The sequence below is a fragment of the Otolemur garnettii genome, unplaced genomic scaffold, assembly GCF_000181295.1.
Source record: "Otolemur garnettii isolate 467f Iridium unplaced genomic scaffold, OtoGar3 scaffold00099, whole genome shotgun sequence".
NCBI classification, from domain to species: domain Eukaryota; kingdom Metazoa; phylum Chordata; class Mammalia; order Primates; family Galagidae; genus Otolemur; species Otolemur garnettii.
Genome location: NW_003852494.1, coordinates 1,514,249 through 1,527,920, shown reverse-complemented (window position 1 = coordinate 1,527,920; position 13,672 = coordinate 1,514,249). Strand labels below are relative to the sequence as shown.

The window sequence follows — 13,672 nt, the reverse complement described above, 5'->3', positions numbered from 1 at the left end:
AAAAAAAAAAAAAAAAAAAAAAAAACTTTGTTCTAACCTGGTTTTTCCGTTTCCTAGTTTGGGGCAAGTCACTTCCTCATCTATAGAATTAGAAGAACAATACACAGAGGATCAAGTTAAATATAACGTGTTGCAGATTATACAGCATGAATACCGGGAGGGCAAAGGAACTGGCTGTCCTGTTTTCTACTTGAACCCCCAGCCATTCTTGGCACCTAACAGGTGCTTCAGAATTATACCTTGAAAACATTTGTTAAATAAATAAAAATTAGGTTTTAACCAGGCGAGGTGGCTCACACTTGTATTCCTAGCACTCTGGGAGGCCACAGTGAGTGGATTGCCTGAGCTCACGTGTTTGAGACCAGCCTGAGCCAGAGCAAGACCCCATCTCTAAAAACAGCTGGGCATTGTGGCATTGTAGTCCCAGCTACTTGGGAGGCTTAGGCAAGCAAATTGCTTGAGACCAGGAGTTTGAGGTTGCTGTGAGCTATGATACGATCGCACTCTACCGAGGGTGACAAAGTTGAGACTCTGTCTCAAAAAAAAAGAAAAAATCAGGTTTTAGTAAATATAATATACTGAGCCTGTTGGTTTCTTGAGAAATTTTATATAAATGGAAATTCTAAAACAATTTGGACATTTCTCAAGTGACAGTTAATAAATGAATTATTTAAATCTGTCTGGCTTTTTCCTCTGCTGGGAACACTGTGTAGACACACTCAGAATGGTGCAGTGTTTAACATACTGTTGTGGGTTTTCCTATAGCCTCTAACAAAACTAGACTGTCCTGAACACCTGGTAATATCTTTATAAGGCTGGAAGAGCACCAAAATCTCTATGTGGCATATGCCCAGGTAGGCTTTGAGGAGTTTGTGCTGCAAGTCCTAAAGTTCTTGTGAGGTTGTCTAAAACAAACATGTCGGCAGGGCCTATGGTGGTTCCATGTGTGCTAAATGTGTTTGTAACAGGATCAAACGTGCTTTCCTTATCGAGGAACAGAAAATCATTATGAAAGTGTTGAAGACACAAATACCCAGTCAGAAAGCTAAATGAGAAAATGAAGCTTTTTTGAGTAACAAAAATAAAAAGGCTTTAAAAAAGCTATCTGAGCTATAAATAACTATATATTCTTCTTGAGTAAAATGTCATTTACATCCTCTTAGATATTTTTCATTGGAGAACTGGAAAAACAAGCAGTTTGATTTGGTGCCTCATAAATTTTAAAGGCAAAATGAAGGTTCATCAGGATTATATTTATCCCCCTTCACTCATTCCTGTGTGCAGATTCTTCCCTCACTTCAGCTCTGTAAGGACTTTGGGTACTTTTAACTGGTTGCCATTTTTCTCTATTCCTAATCACTTTTACCTCCCCTTTCTGCATAATTCCATAATCTTCCTTCACTTAGGCAGCTATATTTTTTATTTTTGTAGTTTATTATTTCTTAGCTTCCCAATTTTGTATTGTTTGGTTTTTTCTTAAATGCTAAAATGTAGCTTTACACAGAAAAACAGTCTGTTTCCACCCAAATACAGAGTGACTATAAAGTTTAAATTGCACACGAACTTTATGGCCACCCTGTATAAGGTCTAAACAGGGGTCCTCAAACTTTTTAAACAGGGGGCCAGTTCACTGTCCCTCAGACCGTTGGAGGGCCGGACTGCGGCCCCTGGGGATGAGTTGGCTGCTGAGCAGGATAGGCAGCGGCAGCAAAAACACCTGGCAGGCTGGATAAATGTCCTAGGTAGGCTGCTTGTGGCCTGCAGGCCATAGTTTGAGGACACCTGGACTCTAAAGTCTCTCTTTCCTTCTTTGTTGTTTGTTTTTTTGTCCTCACTCTTCACTCTTTGTCTTTAGTGTGTCACCCACTTTAAATCTCACTTTTTGTCTTGTATAGTATTGAAATGTAATTTTGTTTAAAGATAAAATACAGGCTTGCTCCTATAGCTCAATTGTTAGGGCACTGACCACATATACCGAGGCAGGTGGGTTCGAACCTGGCCTTGGCCTGCTAAACAACAATGACAATTGCAACAAAAAAATAGCTGGGCGTTGTGACAGATGCCTGTAGTCCCAGCTATGTGGGAGGCTGAGGCAAGAGAATCACTTTAGCCCAGGTGTTTGAGGTTGCTGTGAGCTGTGACGCCACAGCATTCTACTGAGGGCGACATAGTGAAACTCTGTCTCACAAAATAAAATAAAATAAAATATAAAGATAAAATACAATATTAATTGTATTTTTTTATTTTTACACTGAAATTTTTGTGGGGCGTGGAGCCCTGTGGCTCAGTGAGTAGGGCACCGGCCCCATATACCAAGGGTGGTGGGCTCAAACCTGACTCCGGCCAAACTGCAACAAAATATAGCCAGGCATTGTGGCAGACACCTGTAGTCCCAGCTACTTAGGAGGCTGAGGCAAGAGAATCATCTAAGCCCAGGAGCTGGAGTTTGCTGTGAGTTGTGACACTATGGCACTCTACCAAGGCCAACAAAATGAGACTCTGCCTCTAAAAAAAAAGAAAGAAAGAAATTTTTGTTTTGCTTTGTTTTTTAGCTTGCAAAAGAAATACTTTTGTTAAAACAAAAAGTAACCATTATGGAGTAGTGTGCACAGAAATTGAATGCTATTCATATTGCCATGCCTCAGAAATTGTGTACTGCTAATACTTTGGTGCGCATATACCACATTCTTTCCACATATATTTGCTAATACATCTGCATATGTATATGTGTGCATTAGCTAATGCATGGGAAAATTTTATATGTGTGTATATGTATGTGTGTGCATACAAAAATAAGATTAAACTACATATATAGTTTTTCTTTTAATAATTTATCTAGAATTCTTTCCACTTAAGTATTTATAAATTTACATCCCTTTTTGTATATCTCTATATTCCTTTGAATGGATATACCAAGATTTACTTAGACATTTAGTTTGGTTGCAGATTTTTACTATTATAAGCGTTGGTGAAGTAAAGAGTCTTTAGTTTTATGTTTATTTAAGTTATGGGAGTTTTTCTGTAGGCTGACTTCCTAAAAGTGGAATTACAAGGTTAGATTTAACATAATGTTTTTTTAAAATATTTATCCTTTTTCCTTTCTGCAAATTTCTTTAAAAACAAAGTATAATTTAAGCAAATGGGTTGCTATTGTTGTAAGGGTAGATTAACCAAAAATAGCACTTAACATTTTAATTCTCTTAATTTCCTGTGCAGTGTTTTGCCTTTTTTTTCCTTTAAATTGCTATTTACAAGAGGAGCTAACAGGGGGCTGGGTGCAATACTTCATGCCTGTAATCCTAGCACTCTGGCAGGCTGAGTCAGGCACATCACTTGAGTTCATGAGTTTGAGACCACCCTGAGTAAGAGACTCTGTCTCAAAAAAAAAAACCTAACAGGTAGGGAAAAACAAAGTACTTGATAATGAATTTTATTCTGATTCCAATACCCTAAATTATATTGTCTAATATATTATATTTAGATAGATATGTTGATTTGTAATTTAGTTATATGATCAAATAGAAGTACATTGAAAATAAATCATTATGTTGACTCCCTAGGGAACAGTATACCAAAAATATTGCTGAACAAGAAAATCTTGGAAAGGTAAGAATTATTATTTTTATAACATATGTCTAATGAATTCTTATGTATGTAGTTTCCATACTGCACGTAGTTATGACATTGTCATTCTTTTCAAAAGTTTCTGGAGGGGAAATTGTTAATTCCTTTCAAAGATGAAGACCCTTCTTTAGTAATTTAGTTTTACAGAAGTAAAGGCACAATATATTTTTGAGGATCTCTTGAGCTGAAGAGTTTTAGATTTCTGTGAGCTATAACACCATAGCACCCTTCCAGGGGTGACAGAGTGATACTCTGTCTGAAAATGAAGAAACAAACAAAAAGTATCTTATGGCTTCTAGCTTGAACATAATCTTATAACTTTTTATCTTTTGTAATTATTCTCATTAGTGCTCAAATTGACTTATCTTTGGCCAGTGGAAGCCTCTGGAAGTTAGCTCTTGGGTCCTTTTGAAACAACCCTAGTAGACTTTTATGGCTTCTTCATTTTCTGGTGTGACGAAATGTTCTGGGCTCATACTGAAAATTTCCTGTCCCAAACTTGGAATGAGCCATTTTTCTAAAAAAAACATTCATCTCTTCTTTCTTTGTGATTTGTGAATAAATGAGCATTGTATCAGTAAGAGTAAGTAAAAAAAAAAAAAAAAAAAGGACAACTTCTCAAAGCTAATTCCTCCAATTATCAGAAAAATTGGAATTTTATATATTTTATTCCATGTATGGGATGACACACTATACTTAAAAGGAAAAAAATAATTTTCATGTGTAAGCCTCTAATGAAATCAAGTTAATCATTCTTTCCCCTTTCCCATGTACTGTTTTACTGCAGGATCTTTAGGAAAAGCAGTGACAGCAATCTGGTATCAATTGTAATGTAATTCTAATCCAATTTTTCTGCCACTCACATACTCTCCAGCTCTTATTTATTTTGGGTGGGAAAGAGGTTGGTGGATTACTTGTAATTATCCTACAGTTTTAAAAAAGAAAAGCATAAATATAAACTTACCTAATGATTTTATTATCTATTTTAGGTTATATAAAATAATTAAAATTATTTTTGTTTATAATTTTTTTGAGTGTGATACCTCTTTTTTTTTTTTTTTAGGCAGGATCTCACTTTGTCATCCTTGGTAGAGTACCCTGATGTCATAGCTCACAACAACCTGAAACTCTTGGGCTCAAACGATCCTCTTGCCTCAGTTTTTTCATTTTTAGTAGAGATGAAGTCTCGCTCTTGCTCAGGCTGGTCTCGAACTCCTGAGCTCAAGCAATCCACCCACCTAAGCCTCCCAGAGTACTGGTATTACAGGCATGAGCCAGAGTGTGATACTCCGTAAAAAATCTCCAGGATGAAGTCTAGGCTTCCTCTTACAGGTCTCGCAGTAGAAAATGGTTTCTCTCCTTCCACCTTTCTCATTTCTTCTGCTGCAAAGCATGCAATCCTTTGTTGATTTTTTTTTTTTTTACATTTTTCATTATAAAATGCATCTCCCCATTTAGCCTTTCCTCAGTGTCAGGAAATAACAGTCTTCCCCTCTTTCTTGAATTTCCCTTCCTTATATTGCTCACAGCTGAGTGATGAGATTTCTCCTGTAAGAATGGGGTATCTGCACTTTTTGGTCTACTTCTTATCTAATAAGTAAAGGATGTGGCTGTTCACAACTGTAACTTCTATCAGCCAGAAAAATAATTTTCCCCACCATTTGTAGGACCTCCTTGTATTTGTAATATCCATAGTACTGATCAGCTCTGTCCACTCTTTGCATAAATTTTGTGTATTCTAAAATAACTGTCACGCTGGGTGGAGTGGCTCCTGCCTGTAATCCTAGCACTCTGGGAGGCCAGAGAGGGTGGATTGCTTGAGTTTACGAGTTCAAGACCAGCCTAAGCAAGAGTGAAACCCTGTCTCTACTGAAAATGAAAAACTGAGGCAAGAGGATCGCCTGAGCTCAAGAATTTGAGATTGCTGTGAGCTATGACACCATAGCACCCTACCAAGGGCAACAAAGTAAGACTCTGTCTCAAAAAAAAATTAATTAGAAAATAAATAAATAAAATAACTGTCAGTTTTTCAACTTGAACAGGCTGTTTCTTCCCATAACCAGTGATCAACTATGTGTGAGGGCCAAAGAATGTACTAAGCATTGTTACTAACCTCTTGTCACAGAATAAGCAGTAGCAAAAAACCATGTTGGTCATCTTCCCACATTAGAGGGGACAGGAAAATCATTATGTTGGTTGAGGTCCAGCATAGGATTGGAAAACTTTAAGCAAAATGAACCAATGACAAGCTCAATCTCCTCCAAATGTCAGTCTGTATCATTTAAGAAACAAAGCTTCTCACTTCTCACTTCTAAAGTAGATGTAAAGTCTCAGGGCAAACAGAACAAACCTAATCTTTCAAAAGTAGTGATAAGCCCTCCAAATCAACATAGACTAGACTTCTGTAAACTTTGTCAGGCCAACTGTGTTTGTCCCCTGCTGTGCCACCTCCGTCTTTAGAGAACAGTGAACTCTGTAGTAAGTAATTTGTGTATATTACAAGTATAAACATAAAATCTGTATTCAGTGATAAGATTTAAAATAAATTACATACTAAAATTAAAGATTTCAAACACGTGGTTGTGAAGCAAGTTCAATTTAATATTTCTGAGACAGTGCCACATCTTGTCTTTGTTTCTTTAAATAACTTTTATGGATTGTTAAGATTTTTGACAAGGAAATTATTCTAATAAAGTAAGAAAGGTTAAGTATTACCTTCATTTAAAATCATGCTCATAACTCTTAAGATTCTTGGTCTGCCTTACTAACCTTTCTAAATACTTTAGTTTTAGTTAATGAGGTTAAAAATATTTGTTGTAAGATACATTATTTGTAACATAACTTAAATAGATGTATTCATGTCAGGTATTGCATAAAAATTGCTAATTATATTTAGTTACATTTTTTAAATCCTGTTTTGTTTTATATTGCTGTTAACTTTGCTTTTGTTACCCATAGCTGGAGTGAGTAGTATTTAATGAGTGGTTTGAATCTAGTCCTCAGCTTAGTTTATCCTCTTATTTGGGCAAGTACCAACTACTAGCATTCTCATTTGTATCCTTAGATCAACTAGGAGATGGCCCATATACTAAAAAGGAAAGGATGAAGATGTTCCTGTGTAATCTGTTTCTGTGTCTTTGCTTGTTTTTCTGTCCCTCTTGGTGATTTTCTCACAGTCAGTGTGAGTGTAGGTATTTCTGTCACACTGTTTCCTTATATACGCATTATTGTCTTCTGCTTCACCTTTTCCTTCCTTTCCCCCCTCTTTCCCTTCCTTCCTTTCTTTCCTATTCCCTTTTCTTTCTCTCTCTACACCATATCTCCCATTGTTTCTGGCTCTGTATCTACTCCTTTCAGTTACTCTTCCTCAACTTCTTGTAATAGAGAACAAAAGTATATTTTTGGCATTTATTAAAATATTAACATTCCTGTTTACAGTTTTTGAGTCAGTGAGTAAAACAGTTTTGACAGGTAGACTCATCTAGGCTGTTAGTAACAAAAAAATTTCTGATAAGGATTTTGGCTTATTTAATAATGTGCCTTTTTAGCTGGGCGTTGTGGCGGGCACTGATAGTCCCAGTTACTTGGGAGGCTGAGGCAAGAGAATCGCCTAAGCCCAGGACTTGGAGGTTGCTCTGAGCTGTGACGTCACGGCACTCTACTGAAGGTGATAAAGTGAGACTCTGTCTTTAAAAAAAAAAAAAATAGTGTGCCTTTTTAAAAAATCACTGAGCTTTTTCCCTGAAGAATATGTGCATACCATTTGATTTATTTGGAAATACATGCAGCATACACTGCTTCAGGATAGAATGTAGTATTTCATAATAGCATGCATCACACATGATAGCTTATCAAGTATTATATCTATCATGTGGAAAATAATCTTATCAAGCAGATATTTTCATTGTCCCCTGTTATTAGCCTTAAGTGACACATGAGAAAACTGAGGTCCAGAGAAATTAAGTGCCTTGCTTACAGCTAATGACAAAACCAACATTAAAACTTGTGTTCTGGCTGTGCATAGTGGCTCACACCTGTAATTCTAGCACTTTGAGAAACCAAGGCAAGAGGATTGCTTGAGGCTAGGAGTTCAAGACCAGCCTGAGCAACAATAGCAAGACCCCTATCTCTACAAAAAAATAGAAAAATTAACCAGCTATGGAGGTAGACACCTGTAATCCCAGCTACTTGGGAGGCTGAAGCAAGATAAATGCATGAGGTCAGGAGTTTGAGGTTGTAATGATGACACCACTGAGCTGTAGTAGTAGCCTACACAACAGAACAAGGCCCTATCTCAAAAAAATAAAAAACTTGAGTTCTGACTTCCAAAATCTCCATTATTTTTTCCACATCATGGGCTCAGCACCTGTGGCTCAAGTGGCTAAGGTGCCAGCCACATACATCAGAGCTGGCGGATTCAAATTCAGCCCAGGCCCACCAGACAACAATAATGGCTGCAACCAAAAAATAGCTAGGTATTGTAGCAGGCACCTGTAGTGCCAGCTATTTGGGAGGCTGAGGCAAGAGAATCACTTAAGCCCAGGAGTTAGAAGTTGCTGTAAGCTGTGATGCCACGGCACTCTACCCAGGGCCACAGCTTGAGGCTTTGTCTCAAAAAAAAAAAACCAAAACACATAATACTGTTCTGCTTTCCTAATTCCCTTTATCTTTTTGCCTCCTTTCCTTTGCATTATTCTGTTCCTTTTTAACTTCAGGCTGTTCTGCATCACCCTAAATTTAATTAACTTTTATAATCTTAGTCTAGTTACTTTGTAGTGAATTGAGTTTAGTTAACTATTATCCATCAACTATATAAAACATACCATGTTCCTCTGACTCTAGCAATAGAAGTAAATCCCTGTAACTGAGATTTAATTATTCTTATTTTTCTTATGGTAGACACTTCGGGAAAAACAAAAAGCTGTACGAGAAAGTCATGGTCCAAATATGAAACAAGCAAAAATGTGGCGTGATTTTGAACAATTGATGGAATGTAAGAAACAGTGCTTTCTGAAACAACAAAGTCAAACTTCCATTGGTCAGGTAATTCAGGAGGGAGGAGAGGACCGGCTGATACTCTGAATTTGTATGTCACTGTTTGGGATTTTAGTCGATACTACTAGCTATAAGCATGATCTCATTATGTATTTCTTTTCTTAAAAGTGATTTGTATAACATTTTGCTTTAAGAAGTTTTCTTGGAAAATAATGTTAAGGTAGACTCTGATTTAAAAATTTTTTCATATGCAAAGAGGCTTTTATTGTTTTGCTTAGTTTAGACATCAGTGGTGTCTTCTGAGTTTTATGAGACTGGAAACTAAGTTTACTATCTGTAAATGTAAACATATGTCCATTAAGAAATGTGTAGTTTTAAAAAAATGTAATAACCCAATGGCTTAATGTTTTTCTTAATCTTTTTTTAACTTTAGAGGAATCTTTTAGGAACTAATATCTCTTGTTTTGAAGAAACATTTATCTGAAGTTCAGCAATTCCTACAGTTTCACTTCAGTTTTCTTTTTCTTCTGTAAAATGCAAGAAAATTTAATATTTTGAATAACATACTTGTTCTATTTACATGATTTAAAGGCAAATAAAACTTGGTACATATATCATGGCTGTTTATTTAAAAGTTGTATAGTTTTATATCAAAATTTATTCTTTTTAAAGTAAGTATCTATATTCTAGTATTTATTAAATTGAAGGATTATTGCTTATTTTGATCAAAAATTTATTATAAATTGCATAATGTAATAATCTGATAGTCTTGGGGAGTGTTGCTTTAAATATAAAAAATTGTCATAGAAAATAGATGTTACCATATACTAAAAACTTAAAACAAAATTCCAAATGAAATTCAAAGTTCAAAGTGCTTCCAATCTCTGCTTCATTTGGACAAAGTACTCAAAGATTTCATTGTTTTTCCTTAAAGATACTAAATTTAGTGGGTGCCCGTAGTCCCAGCTACTCGGGAGGCTAAGGCAAGAGAACCACCTAAGTCCAGGAGTTGGAGGTTACTGTGAGCTGTGACACCACAGTGCTCTACTGAGGGTGACATACTGAGACCCTGTCTCTAAAAAAAAAAAAAAGATACTAAATTTATATACCATACTTTGCTTAATTTTAGTTTCAGCATATTTCTCAAAGTATCTTGTCTTGTCTTTATATTTGAAAATGCAAATTTCAAATTGTTAGCATGTCCATCTTAGGCCAGTTCTTTTTAGTTATCCTAAAACAAATTTTTAAAAGAAAATTGTTTCTACCTTGTACAGAATATGGAAAGTTGGATATCTTTGATACCATGCATGTTCTACTGTTAATTTTTGTTTGAAGACTTATTTATAAAGCTTTTTGTGATCAGAACCTCATTAGCTAGAGATTATTGGTAATTCTAGAAGCTATAACAAAAAGAGATGGGATCCATCGGACTTATAGGAAGGTGTAGAAATTGTTAGTAAGTGATTTGAATCTGATTCTCTGCTTATTTTATCCTCCTAATTGAGCAAGTATCAGATACCAGCATTCTCATTTGTGCCTTTAGTTCATCTAGTAGATCAAACATACACTAAAAAGAAAGGCTGTGTTTTAGTATGTAGAAACAAATCCTTGTTAATTCAGTATTTTTGGACATTGAGGTAGATAAATTTGTGTGGTATTGGCTACTGGCTTGTTTAACCAGAATATGAATTCCTTTGCAAATATTTGAAAAAATTAGATACCCTTTTCAGAAAAAGCATTTTATTTCCCCAAAGGATAGACAATTCACAAAATAATTAAGCCTAGTGATTAATTTCTTTTTTAGCCCTCCACTATCTTTGATGCTCCTCTAAAGTTTTTAAATAATTAATGATAGATACACTAAGGAATGCTTACAATTCTACTGATTTAATTATTGCTTACCATCTTTATTCTATACAAAAAGAATATGTAGATTAAACACAAAGGCAGCTTCAGAATTACTTTATTAACTGAAGCAGAATATCATTATTACTTCAAGAAAAGCAAATTGAAAAAAAAACCCTAAAAGTACAAAGTTATTTATAGTTTTTATGTAACATTGGACATTTAGTAATGCAGCTTAATGGATTTTGTGCACTGACTTTCCACTCATTTTGTGATTCAATTGGAACATTAAAAAGCTTTGACCAACTCTGACAGTTTTTGACAGCTGGCACTAACAGAAGAGCTTATTAAATTTTTCTTCAGGATTTATACTTTAGCTAGCTAATTGATAAGACTACTTAATCATTTTGGAAAATAATTCATCCTTCATGTGATGCCCCAAATAAAGGAGAAAAATGTAGCCTGTGAAATTGGCCTCTGTGTTCACAAATTTCCCTCTTCTAGGTCTTGATGTTGCCAACTGTTGCATGGGACTGACTGTATAAGTTGTAAATTTCAAAAAGCCACTGCTTATCTTGTTTTCTGTATTTGTTCAGGAAACAATCCAACTTTAAAGGTTGCCGTTTACAAAGAATCTTATAATAGAATAATGTATTTTCTGTTATAAATCTATTAACAACTGAATCCAAGACCGTGTATTTCCTAGGTCTGGAGAACTTAGCAGAAGGATCTTAGAACATTGTTCAAAGACATATGGAAATCAAACCAGAAATTACCGGACACCTACATTTTTCTTTAGATTAATATTTTATATAATTTTGCTTTAATACAGCAAACATGAATAATAAAAGAAGTCATTCATTAAAGTGTCAAATAAATATAAATGTATTATTCTGCCTAATTGTTAGTATATATACATGTAACATTTATACATTTTAGAAAATGTTAAGCTCTGTACATTTTTCAAGTATGTTTCTTAAGTTTGTGAGCTAACATGATACAGAGCAATTTTTCGATAATTTGAATAAAATAAATGGCTGAATGTTATTCATACTAAATATGTATAAATTTGCAGAATTCTTTTGAATTGAATTTGAAAATATGCATAAATTGGTAACTTGCCAAATCTGCCTTTACAAAGGCAAAGTCAAAGTTTGTGTTAAAACATGCTTTGTATGCAGATGTGTGTCTTTTAGAAACCTTGTCTTATGGGCAGTGCCTGTGGCTTAAAGGAGTAAGGCGCTGGCCCCATATGCAGGAGGCAGGTTCAAACCCAGCCCTGGCCAAAACCTACCAAAAAAAGAAAAAGAAACCTTGTCTTACATAGGTATATACATCTTAGACAGTGACTAAAGGGGTTCTAATGCTTACCTTACTCTTCTGGCTTGTCATAAAGGAGTGTTTAGCCCTACGGAGTGGATAAGATAGCACCTTAATGATTAACTTTCCTTTTTTTGAGACGGAGCCTCAAACTATCCCCCTGGGTAGAGTGCCATGGCATCACGCTCACAGCAACCTCCAACTCCTGGGCTCAAGCGAGTCTCCTGCCTCAGCCTCCCAAGTAGCTGGGACTACAGGCGCCTGCCACAACACCTGGCCATTTTTTTTTGGTTGCAGCCATCATGGTTGTTTGGCGGGCCAGGCTGGGGATTCAAACCTGCCACCTCAGGTGTATGTGGCTGGCGCCTTAGCCACTTGAGCCACAGGCGCTGAGCCTGATTAACTTTCCTTAAGCTTAGTTATATGAGTAACTTCATTGTTGTAATGAAGTGAGAAGTAGATTATATGTTCAACAAATCCTTCTTTTTTAGACAATCCATTATAGCCAGGAGAGAATTTATAGCCATTATCCATAAATATGTAATTATTTCTCTACTCATACTGGCTTAGCTCCTGCTCCCTTTCCTTTTAATGAGAGCAATTTAATTAGAGCTGGTTGGTGTGTGGCACCAGGCATGAGGAGAATGTTATGTCTGGGAAGCATAGAGAGGGATCATTAAAAGTTATCTATGTATTTTTGATCTTTGACCTAACCATCTTAACACAATCTTAAAAAGAGAAAAGTTACATGCAGCTATTAGTTAGTCCTACCTCCTGCTTGCAAAGGAAACTAAAAAGTAAAACACAAAATCCAAATATGTATTTTTTTGAGAGACTTGTACAAACATATGCCCTCTGCTCCCATGCTCCCTCTTTTGGCAAACTGAAAGTACTTTCTTGGCAACCACCGATAAATTCACAATTTCCTTTCTAGAATTGCTGAGAGGCTTGAGTCACCAAACTTGGTTTACTGCTATGGAAATACACTATTCAGAGTACAAGAAAAAATTAAACATTTCTGTTTTTCAGTGAAAGTATATGTTTCCATATCATTTCAGAGTCTAATACTATCAGATTCCTGGCCATTCATCATCATGCTGCACATGATAACCTGGTAAACAGAAAATTCTGGAGCTTGAAAGGAACCCTCCCCACCATGAGTCCTTTATTAGATTCAGCCCTTTGAGGCATTTCTTTCAACCTCTCTATGGAGCAGGAATCAGCTCTGTAGGGCTTATAGCAAATCACTTTCCAGCTTCGGTAGTGAACCGCATGCACAATGGGGCTCACTCCTCATGAGGAAGCCTGATGAGTTTTTGGTTCTGAAAGCAAAGCAAACTTACAGAGAAAGAACTTTCTATAAACATCAGTTGTGCAAAGCAGGATTTAACAAATTTTCTTCTCCAAAGGTCTGTAATGATGATGATGATGATTGTTCAAGCAACTAACCCATTACTGAGCACTCCCATTGTGAGGCAGTCTTACATATAGAAACTAACATAACTCTCATAATAACTGCATGAGGTAACTATTATTATTTAAACCCACATTATATTATAGACAAGGAAACTGAAGTGCCTAAAGAATTCCATATTACCTAGCTAATGATTATGGCAGAGCCAGGATCCAAAACCTGTGCTCATAACTATTGAACTATATTGTAGTATGACCCAGTATAAACCAGTTATATATATACAGACAGATTGATGTTCATTTATTAATTATAATATGGCATGAAATTGTTTATAGTGCTTATTATGAACTTATAATACCTTTTTTAAAAAAATGTGTTTGCTTACACTGAAGAACAAACTTTACTAAATGATTCAAAGTAAGCTCTACCAACCAGGTGACAGGATTATACTGACAATGAATATCAAGCAAATGC

The 13,672-nt window shown here is 35.7% G+C and overlaps 1 protein-coding gene across 4 annotated transcripts in view; it reads left to right on the top strand.

The window, feature by feature from the left end:
- IFT81 (intraflagellar transport 81) overlaps window positions 1–9,259 on the top strand; it is a 78,659-nt gene extending 69,400 nt beyond the window's left edge. For 2 of the 4 annotated variants that reach the window (XM_003795997.1, XM_012809021.1), the window contains exons 18-19: window positions 3,561–3,606; window positions 8,524–9,259. In XM_003795997.1, coding sequence (XP_003796045.1) covers window positions 3,561–3,606; window positions 8,524–8,706 — 229 coding nt within the window. In that variant the 3' untranslated portion in view covers window positions 8,707–9,259. The remainder of the gene's footprint in view (window positions 1–3,560; window positions 3,607–8,523) is intronic. The other 2 variants (XM_023516846.1, XM_023516845.1) reach the window with 1 other exon arrangement.
- Window positions 9,260–13,672: the final 4,413 nt, after the last annotated feature.